The following is a 25740-nucleotide window of genomic DNA, read 5'->3' on the forward strand; positions in this document are numbered from 1 at the left end:
CAAAGTCACTATATCATTCCTATTCTCCAGTAATTTGCAGTTATTAAAGATAAATATAATAATAATGGTGCCTTCACAAGAAGGTGTGATAAAGATAGTGTAATCATAAAGCTTTTGTGAGTTAATAACTCCATCACTGGGCAGTTATTTAGCCAATCAGGATTTCCTTTTCTTGGTATCATAGTTTCATCTCGTTTTCTCAGTTACATGCTGTATTCAATATCTGGATATGAAAAAAGAAAGACTATAATTGATATTTTAATGTAATAATTTAATTTTGAATTCTGAGAGAAAAGGATTTTTTTCTATATCAGTACCTGAAACATAATAAGCATGCAGTAAGTACTTGTTGAATAAGCAAAGATAATTATTATTACATTATAGTATTAGTTAAATACGTAAAAATATATTGTCCCAAATCTTGACATTTACTTTACCAGTCTTGAAGGTTTTGACCATTGAACAAGGCAGTGAGGCATGTAATCTCTGCTTTATTTTTCTTGGTAGAGTGTGAGTAAGCCTTTGAACTGTGCTATTATATTCCACATTTTAAAAAGCATGAGTCTAAAATATTTTGGAGACACACTGCTTGTGCTCATTGCGGGCTCTTTAAGTTATAAGTATGGGGTCTTGAGCAAGTTACTTAACCTCTTTGTGGTTCAATTTCCTTATCTGTAAAGTAGGGATCATAATTGTATCTACCTCCTAGGGTGATGAGAGGGTCAAATGGTTAGTGCATGTAAAGCATTAAATTTAGTGCATAGAACATTGTAAATGATGAACAAATGTTTACCGTCATTGGTACCATTATTATTGTTATCATTATTGTTATAATTAATGGAAAGTTATATCCTTGGCTGGCTGGCCAACATGTTGGATTCCTGATGCCAACAGTCATTTCAGCCTAATGCAACAAAGACTATTTAAATCTGTCCAAAGATAACCAACATCTTGCATTAGGCCCTCCCAAGAATCATTAATCCCCAGAAGACTTATAAAATGCAATCAATAAAGTCTGCTGTGGGACTCAAATTGGGGAGTTTAAGATTCTGATGGTTACAGCTCAGAGTTCAAACATGATATGACTAACCCCTTCGGTAAGAATGGATTTTTCCCACCTGCCTTTGACACAGCCTGGGACAGAGGTTCAGGATGTTCGAGCTTGATAAAGCTTGGGATAATGTTTGGATAGATAAAGATGAGTGAAGAAAGTAGAAACCTGTTCAAGAGCAGAAATAAGCTGATGGGAGGTGGTGAGCACTGCCAGAAGACTTGTCTTCTTTCTGCTCCTCTGTTCCTTCACACTTCACTCTTTCCCTTCTCTACCATCAGATTCTTTAGAGAAGCAGATCTTTGGAGAAATGGCAACCTCAGGACACCACCACAAAGCAGGGAAGGTGGACTAGCTGTCTTCTGCTTAGGGCCTCACAGCAGTTACAGAATTTGGTTTGGTTCACTTTTGTGGAGATATATTAGGTATATTATAAGGAACTACAAAGTCCAACTTCCAAAATGGCAACAATTTTTTTTTAATTTTTCAAATAAATTATTTTGTTAGTGTAACTTAAATAGGAGGGAATTTCATTGAAATTTGTAATTTTGATTTTCAGAAATGTAGATGCAATTTTATTGTTGGTTTTGTTTTTGTTTTTAGTTGAAATTAATCTCACTAATGATTACCGTCTCAGTGGAGGAGTTTCAGAAATTGTGTTCAAAGCAAGCAAGATAACTTTTCACTGGGGAAAATGCAATATGTCATCTGATGGATCAGAACATAGTTTAGAAGGACAAAAATTTCCACTTGAAGTAAGTCAGTAGTTCCACTGGTTGCTATTTCGTTTTCTAAATCGTGTTTTATTTAGTGTATAATTTGATTAATGCATAACTCAGATTTTATAATTTATACTTTATATTTTTTATAACTTGATTAATATCTGTTTTCCTCACTAGACTAAGAGCCATCTTTGATTTTCCACCCCCTGCTGAAATTAATTAAATAGTGAATGTGAAGAGTCCGAGTCAAATAGACCTAAGTTTGAATCTTGGCTCCACCCTTTGGCTATTAGTTGTATGACATGACATTATACAAATTACCTAACTCACCTGAGCTTCTTTTTTATCTTCTGTAAAATGAACATAGTAAGAGTAGTGCCTACCTTATAAAGTTATGGTGAGGATCAAATGAGAGGATGGATTATTACTCTTATAAAAATAATTGAAGATGTTAACAGTAATTATCTCTGAATTACAGGTGACTTATTTTCTCCTTTAAATAGTTTCCTATATTTTCTAAATTATAATTCATGAAACTGCATTGCTTTTATAATCTGAAATAGTTATTGATGATAAAAATAAGGGTAGGGTGATTCTCTTTTAAAGATTAAAACACCTTTTTAAAATATATAACCGCTTTCAAATTTGTGACTTATAATTTAGGTCTTTTCTGTATTATATATATTTCAGGAAAATTACATTTATCAAGTTGGGTTTATCAAAGAAAAAGCAACTCATTAAAACAAACAACATTTTTCTTTTGGGGCACTCAGCAGTCTAACAGTAGTAGTTATTTAAACAAAGATGAAAAATCAAGAACTTAAAAAACCTAACCAAAAAAAAGACTGAGCAACCAAAAAAAAATGATACATTATCTACACATTAAACCTCTTACATATTTATTTTTCAAGATTTCTCAAGTCCTCTCACAAAGGTATTTTTTGTTTGTTTGTTGCTTGTTTTTAAAACACCCTCTTGTAATTAAGCATGTAGGAAGAGTCATCATTGACTTGCTCATTTATCTGGTCTCCCACATCTGGTATCCAAATCTTCTAAATTCTGCTCTAAATATTGTGGGAGGTCAGAAGATGTTCAAACCACCATTGGCTCTTACTTAGATTGTGATATGTCCTTTTGACTGATGTTCCTCTCTCCAGTCTTGATGTCCAATCTGTCTCAGCTTCATTGCTTGCCTCTTCCCTCAGGTGGGCCCAGTTGAAATCACAACCGACTGCTTTCAGCTTCCCATATTTCTTATACTTTCCTGCCAGTAGGCTTTTCCCAAACTGTTTCTTCTGATGAACATGTATCTGTCTCTTCCACCTTTCACCTGGCCAAAATTAGCTCTTCCTTCATGGCAGCTTAGAAATCATCTCTCTGAAAAGGCTTGGTGACCCATCGAAGGCTGTAGCCACTGCCATCCTCTGCTTCCTACTTTCTGTTTCCCCTATCATGATACTCATCACACTTCAATGTTCTGACAGGTTTTATAGTCTATTTAATTATGCTTCTGAATAGCTGATTTGCCTGATTTGCAAGCTCATGACATGAGAAGCACCAACTGTAAGTAAGGAAAGAGGCTATTATAGACAGATATGTGGAATGAAGCAGAAATTAATAAAGGCCAGCCTCACTTGAGGAGAGGAGACTTGAAACATGCAACTTAAACTCTTGCGGTATATTCAAATAGAAGCAGTGTTCTTAAGAGTTTTTCTATTAATATTGTACAGTATGATAATGTCCAGAAATGGCAAGTCAGAATCATCAAGAAAGGCATATAAATTCAAGAAAGAATGAAACCAATATTTGAAAGAATGCCAGCAAAATAACAGAATAACATTGGAGGGCCAAGATATTACTCTAGCAAATTGTTATTTCAGTGTCCCCTGCTTATCTTAAAGTGGTATTTGGGTTCTAGGTATATCTAAAAATTTATGTGTGAAAATTAAACTTTATTCCTGATGATTTGTGTTTCTCTCCTCATTGAGGGATGGTAAATGATAGCAAATATAATAATGATAGCAAATATGCAACTATATTTGCTATCATTAGATAATAGTGATAAAATACTTTGAATCTACATAGGAAATAGGGTTATGCAATTATAGGCTTTTTCAAACATAATTTATTGAATTAGTCAATTATTTTATTAAGTCTGCTGATGTTTATAAATTCTTTGTTTATAATAAAGCTGTCATTGTTATAGATGCAAATCTACTGCTTTGATGCGGACCGGTTTTCAAGTTTTGAAGAAGTCCTTAAAGGAAAAGGGAAGTTAAGAGCTTTATCCATTTTATTTGAGGTAATATTATATTTGATTAAACACTAACTTAATTATTTTTCTGTTCATATGAAATATTGATGTGAAGTGTCAAGATACACTTTCTAACAAACAAAAGAGTTCACAATTGCAATAACCACTGGTCTTCATTTTCAGAGAGAACTACCCTTTGACTGGTGGGTTCAAAAGAGGAGTCTTGTACTCATTAATTGGGTTTTATGAATCCACATTATTTGTACATGCAGAGCATCATAATTACATAGCAGTAAGTCTAAATTACAACTTTTAAAAAAAATTTTTATTTTTATTTTTAAAAAGTTTAATTCACACACCATACTACCCATCCTAAGTGTACAGTAAATGGCTCTTGGTATAATCACAAAGTTATGCATTCACCACCACAGCCAATATGAAAACATTCTCATTTCTTCTGAAGAAAAAATTTCCATGCCCCTCATATCTCCCTGTTATTGACATTTAGCTTTGGTATAGTATCTTTGTTACAATTAATGAAAGACTATTACAATTTTACTATTAACTGTAGACCTTAGCTTTCATTAATTGTGTTTTTCCCATGTAACACTGTATTATTAACACCTTCCAATAATGATGTATGTTTGTTCTAGTTTATGTAAGAACTCTCTTATCTTTATACAATTAATCCCCATCATTGTCTACTCTGGATTTCGTTAAGTTATACAGTCCTGGTTTTTATCTTTTATCTTTCCTTCCTTTTATCTTTCTGATGCCATACATGTCCCTAGCCTTTCTCTCTTAACCATATTCACACATGTTTTTCATTATGCTTATAATATTGTGCTGTCATCACACAGAATTGTGCCACCCATTTCTGAACCTTTACAATCAATCTTGTTAAATATACTGTACTCCTTAAGCATTGAATGTCCAATCTCTTCCCTCCTTCTATCTCCTGATAACCTGTGTTGTCAAATTTAACTCTCCCGAGTTTGCTCATTATAGTTAGTTCGTATTAGTGAGACCATGCAGTATTTTAAATCATAGCATTTTATAATTTCCTTTTTTAATGGAAAATTTGAAAGCATTCTAGTTTTTCTTTTTTTGTATTGTTTCCACCTTGATGAGAAAAAATTGTTCATTTGGCGCACTTTACTTTCGAACATGTAAAGTGGAATTCATTGGTCTTTACATTTTCTTTGAACAGTTAATAAAATATTTTGTCTGGTTTTTAGAATATCACTTTTCTTTTACAGGTTGGAATAGAAGAAAATTTGGATTACAAAGCAATTATTGATGGGGTCGAGAGAGTTAGTCGTTTTGGTAAGTTACTCAGAGGAATATTCTTCTGTAAGATTCAACTTTGAATGCATATGAGTTTTTACAGTATTACAAATGTTCCAAAAGGAGGAAGTGAAAGCATATTTAATGAGGAACAATCTCCCACTTATCAGACTTGACAATTTTTACATTTCTCATTAAATAGAGAACAATTTTTCAGAAATTTTGTTGCATAAAAATCATAAAATGTTAATGTAGTAGGAAATTGAAGTTTTCTAATTTTATTCTTGAAAAATAATCTAATTCTCACATGCGTGTAAAATGTAGTTATCTATTCTGTCTTTGCATTGTGCATCCTTTAAAGACTCATTTCTAAACTGATACCAGATAAGTTTATGAAAACCATATTTTAAAATGGAGAAGGAATTGTAGCTCAAGTTATAATTTATTTCCTGGTCGTTTCCTTGCCAAATCCTTTGCTTTAGCAATGTGAAGAGATAAGATTTTTGGAAGACAGTGAATGTTTACATAGTAAAATGAAAAATGCCTTGATTTGTTCTGCCTGGTATCTCATGGATCTTGTAATTTATCACAGCATATGTTTTTGACAACATTGTCAATAGACTGCAATCCTCTTATTATTGTTATTTTATTTTTATTAAATGCCCACACATAGAGTATCCAAGCTGCCCTTGAGTTACCGATAAAATGAGGATTATTCCTCTCCTGGAAGCTACAAAATTTGAAATTAGAAGCAAGACTCATATATATCCTTTCCTTGAAAGCAGAAGTGTGGCCTAGGATTGACTCATCTTTGTCAATTACTTGTGAGGATCTGATTTGACCAAACTTAAGTCAGGAAGATGCGAGCTCCTGCCAGGCAGCTAGCTTTATTTTTTATTTTTTGAAAGGTGCAATGAAATGCATGATAAAGCTGTTATCTCCTTCCATCCACCTAAATTGAAAAATTCAACGCTGACTGCCAGAAACCATGCTTAATGTTCCCCTCATTTAGCCAAACTGAAAGAAGGCAGCTAGTTTGAATTCCTACAGATAATATTTGTGTCTGATATGAGTTCTGGATGTTCCCAGGCCTTGTACAAGCCTGTAGGAATGGAAGTGATGTGAACCCTAGATTGTTCATCCTGACCTGCGCAACTCTGAGACTTCAGCCACTTTCTCTCAAGGCTTCTACGGTTTTTTCTGGGATTCTCTAGAGTAGGTTGCTCATATGAGTTTAAGAATAAATTTGATCATCTTCTTTAATTAAAGTCATATTTTCAATATCTATTATATGCAAACCATTGAGGGAAGTGCTTAATCAAGCCAAGGCTGCCGCAAAATATAGTCCCTGAGAATATTGTTTCCCTAATCATATTATTCTGCCTATATCCTGGCTCTCAATTTGAAAGCAGAACTAATGATCTCTTGGACTCGCTGGAGACAGGTTGTATCTGCATGATAAGAATCAATTGAAATAGGTCTTTATTTCTAAGAGTTCATCTTAAAGTCAAACTGCAAGCATATATTCCTAACTTTATTAACAGCACTCCTCATTCCTTAGGAAATTTCTGTATTGCAGAAAATTTTAAATTTAGTAATCAATTTTAAATAGAAATAAATTAGTTTTTCTTTGAGGATCTCTGGACAGGACCTGCCTTCGTTGGGATTTTAGTTCACAAGGTCTGGAGCATTGGTATTTTTTTAAAGTTCCCCAGATCATTCTAATAAGTGAAACCATGGCTCTGCCCTGTGCCACTTCACTCAGATGAGACTAAATTGTTTTCAGGGATGAAACATGTCAGGACAAAGGACATGCCATGGTGAGGTAGTGGCAGAGGGGCAAGTGGGCTGGTGGGGAGTGTGGAATTAGTTTGACACAGGTCTTGCTGGTACACTATATATGGCTGAGGGCTGGTACAGAAATAACTAAATATTTGGCCAAGGCAGAATATGGTAATTCCTATTGGGAAGATGCAAAATGCAAGGAGAGAGATATATAATTGGATTGTTTCAGGGTTGTGTAAGACTAGATGGACCACTCATGAAATCTGTACCAATTTTTTTGTAAACATTCTCTCTGAAACAAATAACTTGTATCCAGAGAATACCTCCCACTTTTTAAAATGCCTTTTTACTCTCTGATTATGCTGTAATAAAACTTCTCATTCTTCTCTATATGTTTAGTACTTTTTGTATACTATTTAAGAAATCTCAACCTACCCAAAGATTATGAAGATAATATTCTATGTTTTCCTCTAACGGTTTTATAATTCCTTTACAGTTAGGTCTACAATCTATTTAGAACTAATTTTGTTTATAGTGTAAAGTAGGAAATCAAGAGTCACTGTTTTCCTTGATGATATCTGATTTATTGTGCACTGTTTATCTAGTGACCATACACGTGTGGGTCTGGACTCTCTATTCCCTTCCATTCATCTCTTTGCTTATCTTTGCACAAATACCTCACTGTCATGATTTCTGCAGCCTTATAATAGTTCTTGCTACCTGCTAGTTGAAGTTCTTCAGTTTTGTTATTGTTCAAGATTGTTTTAATTTTTCTTTTGTATTTCCATTTCAGTTTTACAATGAACATGTCAGTCCACACGTGCACACTCACACATGCACACACATGTGCACAAACCCTGCCTAGAATTTTGATTAGGATTTCATTGAATCTGTATATCGATTTGGGGAAAATTGGCACCCTTGTACTGATTCTTTCAATCCTTAACATATTATTTCCCATGTGTTAAGGTCTTATTTAATTCTTTTAGAATATTTTATAATTTGCAATGTAAATGTAATTAGATTTATTTTTAAATATTTGATATTTTTGTTTCTATTGTAAATGACATTTAAATTTCATTTTCTATTATTTAGTACTGGTAAATAGAAATATAACTGGTTTTTGTGTATGATGACTTTTAAAGTCATTTGGTTAAAGTCATTCACTTATTAAAGTCTTTCCAATCTCATGCACAATCAGTTATCTGCAAATAGCATTGGTATTATTTCTTTCTCTCCAGTCCTTATGACTTTTGTTTCTTTTCCTTATTTTATTGCACTTGTCAGGTCCTCCTGTTCAGCATATACATGTGGTGCTATCAGGGTATCCTTGTCTCCTCGATCTCCAGGGAAATGCTGTTAATAAGTCATCCTTAAATAGGTTATTTATTATTGACTTTTGAAGGGAATCTTCATCTGAATAAGAAAGTTTCCTCTATTCTCAATTTGTTAAGAAATTTTGTTTTTTTTTAATGAAATTTGTTTCTCATCAAATGTTTTTTCTGTATCTATCGAGATGATCATATGACTTTTCTAAATATCATGACTTTTAAATATCTTTGTTATACAGAATGATCTCTCCCAAGTTTTGCTTGTGTTACAGTTACAAAATCTGAGACATATAATGATATATGTAAGAAAATTTTGACAATACCAGATTATGAGCCACATTGGAAATGTATCTAATTTTTAAAAAAATTTTCAGTTCATAAATGCCCAACAAAATGTTTGTTTCATAGACTCTTTGAACAGTTCACTTCCAGTGTTGGAATTCCAGTTGAGATTTCTATTATTCTTTTGTAGGTAAACAGGCTGCGTTAGAACCATTTATATTGCTGAACCTTCTGCCAAATTCGACGGACAAGTATTATACTTACAATGGCTCCTTGACATCTCCTCCCTGCACAGACACTGTTGACTGGATTGTTTTTAAAGATAGAGTTAGCATCTCTGAAAGCCAGGTAATCATGGAAATTCGAACAAATGAAATAATTTGAAACAATTTTTAAATGAATTATTTTCTAGTTTTACCTCAGAAATATCTAAAGGCATTTACTGATGCACTTGGAGCAGGTATGTTAAATTGTTTGTTCTTCTTTCAGTTGGCTGTCTTTTGTGAAGTTCTTACAATGCAACAGTCTGGTTATGTCATGCTAATGGACTACTTGCAAAATAATTTTCGAGACCAACAGTACAAGTTCTCCAGGCAGGTATTTTCCTCATATACTGGAAAAGAAGAGATTCACGAAGCAGGTATGTATTGAAATATAATTTTTGTACAACCCTTACAGATTCACTATTATAAGGGATAATTGTGGTATAATAGAATGAGTACTGAATTTTGATTTTTAAAAATATTTTTATTATTAGTTTTATGATTTTTTTATTAAGCTATTTAACACCTCTGAATCTCAGTTACCATTTATGTGAATGTCAATTTAAAAAACAGTCTGTCCTTCCCTATACAAATAACCCCATTTTACAGATGAGAAAAACAGTTCAGTAAGGAAAAGTTGTTGTTCCAAAGTACATAAAAATAGGTGACAAAGCCAGATGCACAGTTCCACATTCACTTTCAAATTGTCTTTATTTTGTCTAATCTCGGAGCTATAAAAGAAGAGAAATAAGGAGCTGAGGTGTCCAGAGCTTGGGAGATCTTTTCTGGTTGTGGTCACCAGGGAACCTCCATGGGAGAACAGCAGTTGAGCTGAATTTTGATACATGACTTGAATTTTAAAATATTCATTTTTGTGTTAGCAGTTCCAAGGGAAGAACCTAGCACCTGGTTGCTATTGAAAATAAATGCACTGAGTTATTAATGAATTTTAAAAATGAGCTTTTTTTCCAGTTCCGTCCTTGGGATGGGGGGCAGAAGTTTTTCTTGTCAGGCCCAACCAATAGAGGCAATGCCAGAGAAATCTCTGGAGTGCCCTCTCTCTGTCTTTGGAAGCTTGTTTTGGATATTATAGGTGAGTTCGTGGGTGATGAGATGCAAGCACATACGGCCAAGTGGTGGAGAATGCCTAAAAACACAGCTTTGTTAAATCAGAGGCCCTGGAAGGGGCCAGGGGAAAATGAGGGCTGCAGATGGACTCTGAGTTTACCTAACCTGGCCCCTTCTGCAAAGATCAGGTCAGTTCAGAAAGGCACAGGAAGAAGCACACGTGGGTCCCACACTCTTTCCTTTACTGTAACCCAGGGGAGAGGGGTATGGCTTTTCTGTGGATACTGGGGATTGAAAATTTCAAACTATATCGTGCAAAAAGTAGAAGCAGCAAGGGCCCTTTGGAGAAGCTGAGGGCAGCTTCTTATCATCCAAGCCATATGGAGATACAAGCCTTATTAGTAAACTATGTTACAGAGGGACAAGGGGCCATTTGGAGAAGAAACTGCAAGGACCATTTGGACAAGTCAAGGGAGGCTCTTTTCAGCCAGGGCTAACTGGAGTGGTCATGCAAAAGGAAACTCCCAGCTAGGCAGGATGGCAAACACAAAATATGGTATCCTTTAGGCCATTACAAAGCTGACACAGCTGTCAGAAGACTTTTAAAATGTCCAGCAGACAAGATAAGATGCATCATCTGATTTGTCCTTTTTAGTCTATGTTGAAGGTCTATTGGTTCATGAAAGAACTGGTGAAATGGCCCTTGTTTGAGGGACTTAAAACATTTCTAAGTACTTGGTCTTCTTTGATCTCAGCCCTTCAGTTAATTGTTTATGAGGTATAAATTTACGTCTTTTGAAGAGAAGACATGAAAACACTATTCTTTTAAAATTTTAATGTGATATTTGTGAGAAATGTTTATCCTTTAATGGAGAATAAAGTACAAGAGAAACAACAGTGATGAATAGCTGCATTTAATGTCATTTAGTTTCAAATTAAATTGCCTCAATTTGAGGACATTTAATTATATTTCTACCAGCAACACTAAATACTATAACATCCTATCTGGTAAATAATAGATGATTGATTGAAAAAAAGAATCAATTAAACAATTCCTTTTCTAAAATACAATACACTAAACTAATTAATTGTGATTATTTTTATCGTGTGCTTTTGACTATTTTATTTTGTTTAAAATCCTTCTATGGCTCTCCATTGCTTTTAGAACAAAATCCAAGCTGTTTGTCATTGCCATTTCAAGTACTAGTCTTAGTACTTGATACTTAGTACTTATTCTTCCTTCTCTCACACTGAACACCATGAAGTCCCCTGAAAATAGAAGACTGCTTTCACCCAGGTTGCATCTCTTTCCCTTACACTGTATTTCCTTCCCTGTTATCCTCCCTTGCTTGCCTCTTCCTCGTTCTTCAAGACACAAGTAGAGCACTGCATCCTCTGGGAAGCCATCTGTGACTCTACTCCTCTCCCCACAAAATCTGGCTTTGGCCCAGGCACAAGACTGTACACTCCAGGAGTCGCCATATCCATAGAGTACGAGGCAAATGATGCACCATCTGTACTTGTACAGTGTGCCCATGTGCTCCTATATTGTTCTATGCATCCGTAATTCATAGCAGTTGCCATATTATAATAACTGTCTATTTACTTGTTGGTCTCCCTAAAGGACTCTGATCCCCCTGAAAGAAGTAACTAAGTCTTGTATCTTTTAACTGTATTGCTGAGCACAAGTAAAACTACCATTTGCTAAATATTCACTGAGTGACTGAGAGAATCCATTTCCATTTAACAAAAACATGGCAGATTATCCAGGCTGGTTGGCTGCCTCTTACACTGCTTAACGAGTAAACCTGAATGTAGTTCTGACTTAATGTAGAACACTGTTATTTACACAGTTAAGTGATGAAAGCTCAAAGTAATAACAACTAAAACGGCAATGGCTACTATGTATTGTATAACCCTTCTCTACCAGGCTTTGTGCCAAAGGCTATTTGATTTAAACCTCACATCATTCTTGTTAAGTCAGCTTTATTTTCCTCATTTTAAATATTAGGAAGCTGAGATGAATTGGCTTGCCCAAGTTCACACAGCTAAATAGTACAGAAGTCAGTATTTGTACCTTTCTCTCTCTGTTGCCAGAGCCTTCCAACGCTCTCAACTATGTTTCTTATTTATGGAGGAATGTCATTTTTGGGCTTCCATAATTTTAGACTCAAAAATTATAACCTTAAGGATGTGAAACTTGAATAAAAAGTAGTATTGGATTTTGACTATTTTGTTCCTATAAGGTCAAATAAAAAAACACTTTCTAAACTACTTCGTGTTTTTGTGTTACATGGATATATGTTAGAACTTTTAAAATAAGGAGTCCAGTTTTCTTGAGCAGAACTATCAATCTTATTCCCCTGGGCCACATGTATAAAACATTAGAGAATTTCACATCAACATTGTTATGATTATCATAATAATATAATGATTTATCACCTATCTGTCTGTAGTTTGGTTCCAAAAGAATTAAAATTGCAGAGCTAACTAGAATAAACAACTCTAAATAGACTCAGTCATTTAAATTGAATGGACTTACAAATGCAACATTTACGGAAAAAAACACACAAATTAGTTTTACAATAAAAATGTCCATTTATTTTGACCATGTATGTATTCTGATGCAAGCCCTCTCCCAGCTTCCTCAAGAAAGCCCAGTCACACTCAACATTTTGTGATGATTTGTATTTTAATTAAAGAGTTGTGGGGTGATGGGAAGGGGCTACAAAACATGGCATCTCACCAAAAACGCTTACCATAAAAATGTGGAAATCATTCCTTCAAAAGTGTTGTCCTTTATTTGACCTCTGGATAAACTCAAATACTGGAAACCAATACTAATTTTTGTTAATGTTTCATGTCTTTAAAGTCATAGGTTTTTATTCTAAAATTATGCAAATAGAAACATACCACTTGTGCACTCTCCCCTTCTGGGTCCCAGAGCTCTGGCCTTCAGATTTTTTACTCTTTTCTGTGGTCATTTTCCTCACAGAGTCCCAGCTGCTACCCATTTCCCATCATCACAGTCTTTTCACATCTTTTTTTAAAAATATTTTTATTGAGAAATATTTACACATGTACAGTTCAACCATATTATACAATCACTGGCTCACAATATGATCACATTGTTGTGATAATAACAATCCCATGATCATTTTTAGAACATTTACAGCACTCCAGAAAAAGAAATTAAAAAATAAAACCTCATATATCCCATACCCACAGAATTTCAATCTACCCAATTTTTGCCCTTTATCTCCCCCTGTTTTTTTATTTATTATCCTTTTTTTTTTACTCATCTGGATAAAAGGAGCAACAGACACAGGGTTTTCAAAATCACACAGTCACAGTGTAAAAGCTATATAGTTATACAGTCTTCTTCAAAATCAAAGCTACTGGAACATGGTTCAACAGTTTCAGGTACTTCCCTCCAGCCACTCCAGTACACTGTAAACTAAAAAGGGCTATATATATAATGCTTGAGAATAAACTCCAGGAGAACCTCTAAATGTTTGAAATCTCTCAGCCACTGAGACTTTATTTTGTCTCATTTCTCTCTTCCACCTTTTGGTCAAGAAGCCTTTCTTATTTGCATGATCCTGGGAGTCAGGTCCCATGTTGCCAGGGAGATTTACACCCTGGGAGCCATGCCCCACATAAGGGGGAGGGTAGTGAGTTTACCTGCCAAAGTTGACTTAGAAAAAGAGGCCCCATCTGAGCAATAAAAGAGCTTATCTTGGGGGGACTTTAGGCATAATTATAAGCAGGCTTAGCTTCTCCTTTGCAGAAATAGGTTTCATAGAGGCAAGTCCCAAGATTGAGGGCTCAACCTATGAAATTGGTTGTCTCTGCTACCGCCTGTAAGAATATCAGGAATTCCCCAGATGAGGAAGTTCAATATTTTCTCCTTTCTCCCCAGTCCCCCAAGGGGGGCTTTGTAAATACTTTTTTTATTCTCTGCCAAAATTACTCTGTGATATATCAGGGCATCACAGTAACCTATACAAACCAGCAAGATCTCACACCCTATTCAAGATCCCATGTAATTATGGTGTTCTAGCAAACTGACCATGCAAGTTAAATTAGATAATGTGCTACCCAAAATACAAATTTTGCACCAAATAAACATGTCTCCCTTTGGTCTCACATGGAGGTTGAAGTTTGAAGATATGAGTCATGTCATCCTTTACCCAGTATTCTGATGTAACTCAGTCCTCTCCACATCAGCTTCATTCATATATCTAGGAATAATCTGATCACTTTTTCAGCTTTTTTAACAACTGTTGAATTGGGTAATGCTGACTTTCATAGCTTTAGTGCTCTAACTCTGAGTTTCAGGTGTCACATAAATATCTGAAGTTTCAGGAAATGACCAGTTTACACAGAAATAGCTAAGTATGTCAGAATTTAGAAATATCAACTCCTAAATATATGGGACTGCTGTAAGAATTTACAATATAGGAACCTTTACCATAGGCCCCAACCTGATAACCCATGCTCTCGACTTCAATTCCCTAATTTTATAATTTATAATTAATCCATATCAGTGTGGCATGATATTTGTCTTTTTGTTTCTGCCATTTTATTCAACATACTGTCCTTACGGTTTATTCACCTAGTTGCATGCCCCACAACTTCTTTCCTCCCGCCTGCTCATAGTCCATTGTATGTATATACCACCATACCCCCTTCCATTCCTCATTTGTTGTACCCTTAGGCCACCTTCATCCGTTGGGAACACTGCCACCATAAACACCAGTGTGCAAGTGTACATTCGTGTCCCCGCCCTCATTTCCTCCAGGTATGTACCTAGTGACAGTGTTACAAGATCATATGGCAACTCCACCCCAGCCTCCTGTGGAACCCCCATGCTGTCCTCCGGAGAGGCTGCATCTCTTCCCTAGCAACAGTGAATGGGTACATCTCTTTCTCCGCATTTTCTCTAGCACTTTTTCTCCCTGTTCATACCTCTCCCTCATGCCTCCACCTGTGGACACTTAATTTTGGCAGAAAGCCCTTACATTTAGTGGAAGCATATTACAGTGTTACTGTTGCATATAGACCCTAGCTTGCATTGATTGTACCTTTTCTTGTATACCATCCATTTTCAACCCCTTGCAATGTTGACATTCATTTGTTCTCCCTCTTGCAAAAATGTTTCTGTTTCATTTTTACATGTAATCACCATCATTGTCCTTTCTAGGCATTCCTGAATTATACCGTCTCAATCTTTATCCTCTATCTTTCCTTCTGGTTTCATATGCTTCAGTTCTTTTTAAGGGCAGAAGAATGTAGCTTGGCCCAGATCCTCCAAACATGCCTACCTGCACCCATCCCATTGAACACAGCAAACAAAGGGCCCTCCATTTACCAGGACCTACACCTGCCCTAAGGAAGTTGGGAGGTTATGAAAAAAGTTTTTTTCTTCTGTTATATGGACTTTTATGTTTGTTTATGATTTTAAAGTTTCAATCTTTTTCTAAAATAAATGACTTAACATTGCAATAAAATCTGCCTGTTTAAAAACACAGGTTATTATCAGTTTGATGAATCTCGTTCATGTAGTTAAATATTTCTTCAACTCTTATTCTCACTTAATGTGACCACTGACAAAGATCAGTTCATAAGCCACCATACTCTATGGTGACTTCCTCATGCCACATAATTGGAAGCAATCCTTCTTTCTCCTGAACTGTCACAGTCCCTTATCTTCAGTTATGACACTTTCCCCTTCCTACCTTACTTCAGAGGTTTTTATGTACATGGCTTAGTTCCTTGATAAAGCTGAGTCTGATTGATCTCAGTATTTTCTGAATCACCTGATAAAAGTACTTGGCAGGTAGTAAGAGCCTTCTGACTCCTTGATGAATAAATGATGAACAAATGAATGAATTAAAGAATGGATCAAAACTTACTTAATACTTAGCCTTTGAGGTTAAATAGAGCACGTCTGCATTATTGGAAACGAGCACAGGAGGAATAAATGGCTTTAGATTTCCAGACTGATTGGAGCCAAGTTCTTTGCTGAGCTTCCTTTAAATAATTAAAACTGGGCAGGCAACGGTGGTTTAGTGACAGAGTTCTCGTCTGCTGTGCCCAAGACCTGGGTTCGATTCCCAATGCCTGCCCATGTAAAAAAAAAAAAAAAAAAAAAGTTGTGACTCTATTTAGAATTTTAGAATTGCTTTTGTTTTTTCACCAACTGGCACAATTTAATTCTTGTTTTCTCTATCATGAGTATTTACATTCCACAGGCCTTTCTTTTTTTCAACATCTTTATTGTGAGATAGAATGTGCATACACACACACAAAGCAATAATTTTCAAAGTACCTTTTAACGAGCAGTTATAGAACAGATTTCGGAGTTTGATATGTGTTACCGTTCCACAGTTTCATGGTTTTCCTTTTAGCTGCTCCAAAACACTTAGAGATTAAAAGAAATATCAATGTAGTGATTCAGCAGCCATGCTCATTTGGTAAATCCTGTCATTCTCTAAACCGGCATTTCTTGATTATTTGCCTTAAACATATTATTGTGATACATTGTTTTCTTTTTTCTTAATGGAAACACTGCCTCCCATCTACATTTTGGAATTGAATTTGAGGATAAGAATTGCATTTATATACAGAATTTATCTTTATAAAATTAAATCTACGAACAACTTTTTATGATGTAGACATCATTTGAAAAAGTAAAAAAGTTAAATAAGAACTCAGAAGACAATAAAAATCCCATATAATATCTCCATGCAGAAATAACCACTATTAGGATTTTGGTGAATATCTTTCCAGACTTTTCTCTTAAAATAAAAATGTATTTTTATATTTCACAAAATGGGACTATACTACATATGTCTGTTATCTATCTTGTCACTCAATGTTCTATCTTTAATATGGCATTCTTAATTTTTACATGGTATTCCATTGTATACTCAATTTATTAAACCAGTTAATCAGTTTTGAACATTCAGGCTATATTCATAATTTTCCCTCTCATAAATATCTAACAATGCCATTTTGACCAAGGGTGTGATGTAAGAGATGGCACAAAAATTGCCATAAATCTGCTCTTAATAAGTATGTTGTAAGAAAATGTATTATGTAGTTAATTGAAGAAACCATCTGAGATCTTTATATCCATGTAAATTTCTTGAAAGTAGACACAAAGCCTTATTCATTTTTTCTTTTGTGGCAGGCAATCAATAAATGTTTGTGAATGAGTGCATGTTTTATAAGAACTTCAATCCTCTATTTTCCCATTTTTATCTACAGCTACCATTTATTATAAAGACATTTCTTAACTGTCTTTCAGCTAGTGAGTAATATGTGTGAGTAACAATACAAATATAGCAAAAGTATAAAGTAGACACAGGTTCAACTTTGTCTCATCCCTTCCCTTCCAGGCTGCCTTTTTATCTCACTACCAAGTCTCTCCCACTTGTTAGAAGAAGTAGGGTCCTGCTGAAGCACAATGGATAGTAAAAAACTAACAAGTCCAGTAGAATTTTGCTTTCAAACCCCAGTACAAATGCTTTTTAGTTGGATAAGGCATTTCAAGTCACTTGTTTTCTTTTCCCAAGCCTCAGTTACTTTATCTATAAAATGGGAAAGTTAAAAGTGGTTGTTGTGAGGTTTAAATGAACTAAAGTCTGCGAAGTAGTACCGTCTCTTGAATGTAATATGCTCCAAAGTTACTATTGTTGTCATCTTTATATATGTATAAAGAGGCAAGATATCACAACAAGTATAGGATGCTGCAAAAGTTGTCCATGTTTATTGCTTTGGGAAAAGGCCTTTTTATCAAATACAGTAAGGCCTTTTAAAATAGTTTGTTGAATAGGATTAGAAATGCACTTCAAATCTTATGTGCAATTTGAAAAAACAATAGAACATAAAATGTTTTTCAAGACAGAGTGTACATGGAGTGTCTTTATTGCATAAGGTTGCAGTTGAGCTGTAAAAACTTTTAAGTAATTTCCTGAAAAATGTCGTGATGAATTTTACATTAGTAGACACACCTTTTTGAAGGTCAGTAGTTGTAAATAGCATTCGTTAAGGTCACATATACATAAAGACTGTGCTCTAACTATATGCAGAAAAATGAAATGAAGGTTATTTCCTTCCTAGAAAAGTATAGATTACAAATTGAATTGTTAACAGTTACTGTCTGTCCCTAGAAGATATTGATAGAAGTACGTAGAATTTGAAAGACCTCTTGGCTGTTTATCTAAAGTCCATGCAATCGTTTAGAAGTACTCAACAGTGACACATCTTTTCCATTTATTATATTTTAGCATTTGTGGCACTGTTTGCAAAAGTTTTATTAGGATCTTCTGAGGCAAAATCACAATCTCGATATTTGCTGTCCTTTGGGTCTCTAAGTCTTCCAGCTTCTCTCATCAAAAAAATACCAGTCTCTGGCCATGGTGGCTCAGTGGCAGTCACCTGCCATGCCAGAGACCTGGGTTCCATTTCCAGTGCCTGCCCATGTAAAAAAAAAAAAAAAGAGGCATCTGTCTCCTATATATTTTAATAAGGCTCATGAACCTCAAATAAGAATGTCGTGGATTTATCAGTCTACATTCATTCATGAAATATTTTATCATGAACTGTGTTAAACTGTTCTGAACTTCAAGTTAGAAGGAAATAACTGGGTGAAACCTAGTAATGACTCATATAATTGTGACCTTTTCTCTGTCACTCCTCAATGATCATCTCTCCATCTTTTCCCTCTACCCACCACTCGTGGATTTTTACTCATAATCCATGGAGATCAGGCTGGATCTCCTCCATCAAAGCAGACTGCCCTTCTTCTGAGGCAGGCATACAGAACAGTGAGAAAAACAGGAGACTTGTCCCTTGCTCCTGCCATCTGCATCAACTTTCATGATAAGTAGAAAGAAGTGTTACAGCCAAAAAATCGCCAAAAAATCCTCATTTGCAGGTTTCCTCCATTTCTTTTTCCCCTGTTTCTTGTTCCTTGTGACATGCAGGTGCTTTTCTTATTAATATTTTGGTACTTGTGATTCACATGTTTTTCTATGTAACTAGGTGTTCCCTCTGTGAGTGATGAGATGAAAATGATAAACTGCTGAAGTTTGTGTCAGCTGAAAGTTTGTCAGGCTTTTACAAGTTTTAGTGGGAAATGCATGTGATTTGGAAGAACACAATCTAATTTGCTCTAAATGGCTTTTTTTTTTAAAGTTTATTGTGCATTCCTCTGTAGATGGAGTCCAAGACTTAGAAAATAAAAGTGCTCATTGCACCTTATAGATTGCCAAATTTAAGAGTTAGAGGAAGTGAGCCTCTTAAAGACAGGGACAGCACCTTCTTAACCTGCATGTGCAGAGCACCTGCAGGTACTCAGTAGATGGAACCCGATACGTTTTTAAGCAAGAACTTTTATAGCTCCGTGAATGAAGAGAATACATCCTCATTCTTTAAAAGATGCTCCTTTGCATCTGTATAGTACCAAAGCACTTAACTGTACTCCATGTGACCTGCCCTAGATTTATCTTAGGGCCTGCAGCAAGTGGAGTCTCCTTGACTAGTGTTCCCTAACAATTCAGTAACTATGACCCAGTACAAATGTAGCTTGCACAAAGAAATTGAGGCCAGCAATGCCGTCCTGAACAGGGAAGTAGGGCCACAGCATAGTTCTAAACTCCCATAATCAAAGAAACTATGTTTTTGTTATTATTTTATGATGTTAGTTGGTAGCTTGTATTTGGTTTCTGAGTATATATTGATTTGGAAAACTATTTTTTATTTTCTATCCTAATATGGTGCTTTATATAAGCATCTAATAAGATATTAGACTGGGTGGGCCATGGTGGCTCAGCAGTCAGAGTTCTCACCTGCCATGCCGGAGACCCGGGTTCGATTCCTGGTGCCTGCCCATGCAAATAATAAATACATTTAAAAAAATAAGATATTAGACTGAATTCAGTAGGGAATATAAGGAAAGCTTAGAAAATTTAGTGCAAACTATTCAGTTCTAGCCTGATCATGACCCACTTTTTTTGTTTGTGCACCAACCAGGTTGTATGGCACTGACTACATGACTATTCAGAAGACCCAGTCCTACTTGTAGAAGGATCTTCAGCAAGATCATAGCCTACTTAGAAAAGTATAGGCTTTTCTTTTGAAGGCATTCTAAAGTACACATGTTTTTCCATTTAATAAGGCATTTCAGAATCTTCAACTGAAGCTTTATAACATGCTATTAAACTGTTGATTATCAATTAATATGCTTTTAAATAAGTTTCTAATTAAAATATGCTTATTCCTGGACCATGCACCCCCCAAAAATATAAAATATATTTAAATTTTGTGAGTAAATGACTGATAGACTCTTATAGATTTATAAGGACAAAGAACGGGAATTAATACAAAATGGCAAGGATATAAATTTCTTTTTGAACTCTCTACTAGTCCTGACTCTTAAAATTTTGAAGCCTCTACTAATTTCTCTTATCAAGGAGAGATGAATGTAACATCAAAGTACAAAGTATTTTTGTCATTTAAACAATAGTTTGAGCTGTATTTTTTTGCAGCTGAAAATTTTAATTTTTTCACGGGAGATTTCTGTATTGTATGTGTATGCATCAAACTTTAATACATTTTTAAATAGTTACATCATTGAGGAAGGAAATAGTTCATCTCAAATAATTTAAATAATTCTCTAAAAACTAGGATTGAGTTTTGGAGGGTAAAATCTACAAAGGATATTGTATAGATACTTTTCCACTTTCTAAAAGTGGACTTGCGATCCATGAGAAGCAAAAATGAAGCAATTGCATTTCTTCCATGGTATAGTTTACATGAATAACTCAATTATGAGATGATTTGTTGGATTTCTGCCATCTGGTGGACATTAGTAGACTGTCACTACATGAGTAACATGATGTAGTCTAGCCCTAAATTAGAATATGTTTTCTTATTGTGAGCTTACGCTGTTATGATAAGGAAAGAAATGTTCTCTTGTTCCCAAAGAAACACCCCTAGCATTAACCTTTTCTAAATAAAAATTAGCATCACAAGTTTTTCATTGAAAAATCCAAAATTTCTACCTCAAAAAAATGTATACATATGTTTATTCATATGCTATATATAGTTATGTTTTTCTGAATCATTCATATGTCATTGCTGATGTGATATACGTATACTAAAATTGATAGTACTGTATACTGTATGTAAAAATTTATTTCAGTTTTTAGGCAAATTGTTAGTTTTTGGTGCCCTCCTGTGTTCATAAGATGAACTACAGACTAGTAAAGACAGTTTCCTGGGTCACACTCTGATCCTGTTGGCATATTTTCATTGAGTCCTTGGAGTAGTTTTCATAGAAGCAATGATTAGGTTGACCTAAGTCAACTTCATACTGTCATCTAGTGGCTTTGTAATTTTAGGTATGTCTCAAAAGCAAAGCCTGGGTTCTTAGAGGCAGCATATTAATTAATTTTTGGCCTTGGAGAGATCAACTCTATCTGACCTGTGTAGAGATTATATATATCACTTTGCTTAACACAATATCCTAAAATTTTATTATTTTTGCTTCTAAATTAGTCCAGCCTGTCGCATTATGAATATCTTAGAAAACTATCAGGGCACTCTTTCTTATGGGACTTAATTCTTTGGCACAATTCCCAGCTTGAATTCATTTTAAGAAGTCCCTCAACAATTTTTAAAAATGTTACATTTTTTGAGTAAGGGTGAGATCTTGTTGGTTTGTCCAGGTTACTGTGATGCCCATATATATTCCAGAATCATTTGGGCAGTGAATAAAGAAGTATTTGCACAGTCTCCTTGGGGGACTGGAGAGAAAGGAGGAAATATTCAGATTCCCCAACTGGAGAATTTCTCATATTCTGGCAAACGATGGGGGCAACCAAATGAATAGGCCAAGCCCTCAATCTTGGGGTTCGCTCCTATGAAACTTATTCCTGCAAAGGAGAAGCTAACCCTACTTAAAATTAGTCCTAGGAGTCATCCCTGGAGAACCTCTTGTTGCCTAGATGTGGCCTCTCTCTAAGCCAGTTCAGCATGCCCTCCCCGCTACAAGGGACATGACTCCCAGGGGTGTAAATTTCCTTGGCAGTGTGGGACAGAAATCCCAGGATGCTCTGGGACCCAGCATCAAGGGATTGAGAAAGCCTTGACCAAAGGGGGAAAAAGAGAAATGAGACAAAATAAAGTTTCAGTGGCTGAGAGATTTCAGACAGAGTCAAGAGGTTATCCTGGAGGTTATTCTTATGCATTCTATAGATATCCCTTTTTAGCTTATGGTGTATTGGAGTGGCTGGAGGGAAGTACCTGAAACTGCTGAGCTGTGTTCCAGCAGCCTTGATTCTTGAAGACGATTGTATAAAGATACAGCTTTTACCATGTGATTGTGGGATTGTGGAAACCTCGTGTCTTTTGCTCCTTTTATCCAGGATATGGACAGATGAGTAAAACAAAATGTGGATAAAGAATAAGTAAATAGTGGGGGGACAGGGTAAAATAAATTGGGTATATGGAAATAATAGTGGTCAATAAGAGGGAAGGGTGAGGGATATGGTATGTGTGAGGGTTTTTTTTTGTTCTTTTTATTTCTTTTTCTGGAGTGATGCAAATGTTCTAAAAATTAATCATGATGATGAATACACAACTATATGATGATATTGTGAGCTATTGATTGTACACCATGTATGAAGTGTGTGTGGAGAGTTATCAATAAAAATATCTTTTAAAGTGTTATGTTTTCATATGCGACAAGCAAACCCTCAAACTCCCTGAAATTATTTTGCTTAATCTATTTATGATTCCAAAATAGGATTTTTATTAATGTATCTGAAAAAGTACTGACATGGCAGTTTTAATTGTGTTTTTATGGTTTTCCCTGGTTTTGAATTTTTAATATTTGAAGGCTTCTCTAATGACAAAATGTCCAATAATAGAACATCTTTATAATTGAAATTCTCTTCATCCTGAGCTAAATTTATCTGTCATATCCCAAACAGAAATAAACACCATGAAGTGGAATATATCCTTTGTTCATTTATTTTAAAAAAATACATCTGTATGCCAAATATATTCAAAACATGTTCTAGGCAATATAGAAATGATGAGTATAGTTCTTATCTTTTTAACCTAGTAGAGGAGTTAACTCATTCAGAAGAAATAATGAAGCATGTATAAATGCAATAATAGTAGTAAAACAAAATAGACCATTTAAACACACACACACAAAAAAAATCATTTTAGTAGAAATCAGAGCAAGTGTAATACAGGAGGTAGTATTTGACTAAAGCTTGAAGGGAGAAGTAGGACTTAAACAGTTAAAGGATAGAAAGAAGGAAATTTTCGGATACAAGGAATGGCTTAAATCAAAGCCCCAAAGTGTATCTTTGGGAAAGTGTAACTTTTTATCTTACGTTAAAATTAAATGCAAATGAAGTTTTTCATAGGACAGATTTTACTTGTTAAAGTCCTGAAGGCTGACAGTTGTATCAATAAATATGCTTCTTTTGTCTCTAGTTTGTAGTTCAGAACCAGAAAATGTTCAGGCTGACCCAGAGAATTATACCAGCCTTCTTGTTACATGGGAGAGACCTCGAGTGGTTTATGATACCATGATCGAGAAGTTTGCTGTCTTTTACCAGCAGTTGGAGGGAGAAGACCAAACCAAGCATGAATTCCTGACGGATGGCTATCAAGACTTGGTAACTATAAGACCAATTGTTTTATGCATTGATTACATTATAGTTTAATTTTCAAGGTAAGAACTCACAAGCTGTGTATCACTACCCTTGGTTAATTTAAACTTTGTATAAAGCTCTTCAGTGAAAAACAAAGGCAGAGGTGATGCACAATTATGCCAAAAGTTACACTGAATTAACTGCTTTCATTATGTTAATTATTATGTTTTGAATTACAGGGAGACTACAACTTTGCCACCAAAGATATTATAGAATAGATAGATACGGACGGACAGATGAGTTATGAACTGAAGATCATCTAGCGTAGGCCCTCTTTACAAGTAAAGGGACTTAAGAGAACGTCTTGTTAAACGTCTTGGCTAAGGTCTGGCCGTTGTGGAGTCAGGTCTGGAATCTCAGTGTCCTGATACTTTGTGTATTGTTTCCCCGTCCCACTACTAGCCCAGGAATAACAAAGTAGGGGACTTTTCCTTGCATCAGATTTCCAGGTAACAGATGCGAAGTTATGACTGGGTCAGGATCTGGGGGGTGGGAAACAGTTAATCCTTAGGAAAAGATCTGCCCCTCCCCAGCCCCGCTCCCTTCTGCCAACACACATACATACAAATTAAAGAAAATAAAATACAAATTTCTTCTGAGGCCTGAGCATCTCAATATTGGACTTAGCCTCAGCAGGAAGAGTTGGCTGTAGACGGGAGTGTGCTTGAGAAAACTACTGGGCAGGGCTCCAGGAAGGTCTGCAAAGCTTTCCCCATTGCAGGTGAAGCAACAGTGGACCCTGCAGTCATCAGCTACAGTCCAGCAAACCTGCATTTACATAAAAACAGTAATTGTTATCATGATGTTTAATACCATATGGACCAAATAGATTAAAAGTTTAGCAAACAACATTTTTATTCAATAGTTTTCATAAAATATATGACTCTAGCACTGGGAAAGTTATGGAATTTATGAGTACATAATATTTTTCACTTCAAACTTATGGGAAAGGAGATATAATCCTATTGCTGCCTTGCTTATAAATTGTTAGGGTAAAAAATGTAAATTGCTTGTTCAGTGTGTTCTTCACTTTGTGCCCCTTCTTTGCAAATGCCTCTATACATTTATTTTCTCTAACATGTTCATTTACAGTTTGTGATACCTATTTACAAATTTGATGAGTTCTAAGTTACAAATGAAAATTTTAAAAATCAAATCTGATGAAAAAAATCCAAAATGCCTAATTTTCTGGTATCTTTTTAATTAACAAATATCAAAAACTTCACAATATTGCATACACTTTTTTCCTCAGTAATAAAATATAAATATTTTCCATTGACAAAATGACAAAGTTTTCTAAGGATGGATGTCTAGTATATTAATAACTATGAAAATAAAACATTAGTATAATTACTGGCATTTTCTTTTAGGGTGCTATTCTTAATAATTTACTACCCAATATGAGTTATGTTCTTCAAATAGTAGCTATATGTACCAATGGCTTATATGGAAAATACAGCGACCAGCTGGTTGTCGACATGCCTTCTGATGACACTGGTAAGTACTCCCTGATAAACCTTCCTAGTAACTAACAAATGAGGCTAGTTCAATTCTTGAATGCATTGGTACTTTTTCTCTGACTTTCTATTCTTTTGGCAATAAGGCACAGTGATTTTCTCTTAAGGCTGGATTTCAGATAATATTGTGAATCATGGAGCCCATTCTCCTTCAGCAGATCTGGTGCAGGACAATAAGTAAATTTCATTCTTAATATAGATATTTTCTTTTATAAGATAAGAGCAGCAAAACATATTTATAATGTTTGTAATGGTCATCAAATGAAAATTGCTGTGTAAATATTGGGACTTATTTTGAATAATTGAGTTGGTTTCATTTGTGTTCATTTCCTTTTCAGCCCCCAAAGCATTTTGTAGTAAGTATAGACATGATCCTAAGATCATGTGAGGTATGTTCAAATATCTATACAAAGCATCTATCTTAAATATCCTTAG

At 35.0% G+C, this 25740-nt stretch overlaps 1 protein-coding gene across 4 annotated transcripts in view; it reads left to right on the plus strand.

The window, feature by feature from the left end:
* The window catches only part of PTPRZ1 (protein tyrosine phosphatase receptor type Z1), a 220614-nt gene that overhangs the window by 117958 nt on the left and 76916 nt on the right, over positions 1-25740 (plus strand). For all 4 annotated transcript variants that reach the window (XM_077118719.1, XM_077118786.1, XM_077118848.1 and 1 more), the window contains exons 4-10: positions 1655-1806; positions 3980-4075; positions 5287-5353; positions 8903-9060; positions 9202-9352; positions 23568-23752; positions 25159-25285. In XM_077118719.1, coding sequence (XP_076974834.1) covers positions 1655-1806; positions 3980-4075; positions 5287-5353; positions 8903-9060; positions 9202-9352; positions 23568-23752; positions 25159-25285 — 936 coding nt within the window. The remainder of the gene's footprint in view (positions 1-1654; positions 1807-3979; positions 4076-5286; positions 5354-8902; positions 9061-9201; positions 9353-23567; positions 23753-25158; positions 25286-25740) is intronic.

This window comes from Tamandua tetradactyla, chromosome 1, assembly GCF_023851605.1.
Source record: "Tamandua tetradactyla isolate mTamTet1 chromosome 1, mTamTet1.pri, whole genome shotgun sequence".
NCBI lineage: Eukaryota > Metazoa > Chordata > Mammalia > Pilosa > Myrmecophagidae > Tamandua > Tamandua tetradactyla.